At 68.1% G+C, this 1,638-nt stretch overlaps 1 protein-coding gene across 1 annotated transcript; it reads right to left on the reverse strand.

The window, feature by feature from the left end:
• Nucleotides 1-271: 271 nt before the first annotated feature.
• LOC121025026 (proline-rich protein 5-like) lies at nt 272-1,275 on the reverse strand (the record flags this gene model as incomplete). The annotated part of the gene is made up of 1 exon (XM_040467373.1): nt 272-1,275. A coding segment is annotated over one exon (516 nt), but the record flags the coding sequence as incomplete, so codon positions are not given.
• Nucleotides 1,276-1,638: the final 363 nt, after the last annotated feature.

A 1,638-nucleotide genomic window follows, 5' to 3' on the forward strand; every position in this document is an offset into this window, starting at 1 on the left:
TCGCCCCCTAGTGGCCACGCCGACCCCTGACCCTTTAACAGTGTGCCCCTACCCGCTGTGGTCCCAGCCACTCCTGAGGCTGTCCAGCTCCTCCTACAGGGGCACCGCTGTCAGGATGGGACACAGAAACGAGGCAACGGGAGACCCCCCCCACCACCCCCCTGCTCTGGGAGCGGGGAGGGGTGGTCCCAGCGCGGGTGGTGGGCGAGATCTGAGGGTGGGGACCTCGGGAGGACATCTGGGGCCTGGCGTTGCAGACACGAGCTCAGGATGGGGGCAGACAGGTTTTATTCTATCCTCTTCCTGCCCGCGGCCGCCCTGCTGGGAGGGTCTGGGACAGGCTGGCACAAGGAGGTCACGTCGTGGCCTGAGGTGAGGGCAAGGGGGAGGGGGGTCTGCCACCGACCCCCCCCCCCCCCCCCCCCGTTGCTCTGGGAGTCATTCCGGAGGCCTGGCTGAGCCACAGGATTCACAGTCTCTGCGGATGGGGACGCCGGAGGGCCACAGTGGCCGTGTCTGTTCCGCGCACACGTGGCTGACCAGTGCCCCTGGCGGCCCGTGAGACCCAGCATGGGGTGGGGCTGGGGGCCAGGGCGGTGGCGGTTTTTCCAGCAAAGACTCAGGAATGGCAGAAGGGCCGGGGCCCGTGGCGGACGGGACGGGACGGGTCGGGTCGGGACAGAGTAAAAAAAAAAAAACCTCTCGCACGCACGCACCCCACAGGCACACGCACACGGGGTCGGTGAAGACGCGAGGCCCTCACATGACGCTCTGCCGGTCCCCGGTCCCCTCGAGCTCAGCCGTGCTAGAGCTCCGACCCCGGCCAAAGTCAATGAAGATCCCCTCAGAATCCGAGTCCACGGACTCCAGAATCTGGTCCACCAGGTTCTCCGGGCTGGAGGAGGGAGGGGAGCCGCGGGCCGGGTCTGGGCAGGGCTCAGGGGGCTGGGCGGGGGGATACAGTCTGCTGGGGCAGGGCCCCGACGGGGGGACCGGAGAGTGTCTGAAGGCCGCGGTGGGGCCCTGGCCAGGCGCGTCGGAGAAGCCCTGGGGCTCGGGGAAGGACGTCATCTCGGAGACCGAGTGCCTGCGGATGCCCGGGCCGCCAGCAGCCGCGCCCTCGGCCTCGTGCTCTGCCACGGGGTTCAGCAGCGGGGTGTTGTAGCTCTTAGAGCGCACCACTGGGTTCTTGGCCAGGACGTCCCCTGAGCGGGAGCGACGCTGGAGGTGCTTCTCTGCAGAGACAGGCAGACGAGGGGTCAGGGCGGGAGGCGTCTACTCGGGAAACGGGGGGGCACCTGTGTGTTCCAGGCCATTCCTTCGCCAGCACCTGCCGTGTGCTTAGCTCTGCAGGAACGGGCAGCCACGGGGAAAAGCCCAGTGAGTGCAGATCCCCGGCCCAGCCCCACCTCACCCCTCTGCGGGGGCAGCCTGGCAAGTGAGGGAGGGGTACACGGATTCCCACCCCAGCTCCGACACTGCGTCTGCCCCGATGAGACGCCTTCCTTTCCCTCCCGAGTCCCAGCCTCACCCTGGATGGGCAGGAGCTGGGCAGGGGTGGGTGGAGGGAGCAGGGGGTGGGGGGTGCTCAAGTCAACTGCTCGGTTCAAAGGTACACATGCCTCAGTTTCCCCACCT

This window comes from Herpailurus yagouaroundi, unplaced genomic scaffold, assembly GCF_014898765.1.
Source record: "Herpailurus yagouaroundi ecotype Mexico unplaced genomic scaffold, PumYag 67458, whole genome shotgun sequence".
Lineage (NCBI taxonomy): Eukaryota > Metazoa > Chordata > Mammalia > Carnivora > Felidae > Herpailurus > Herpailurus yagouaroundi.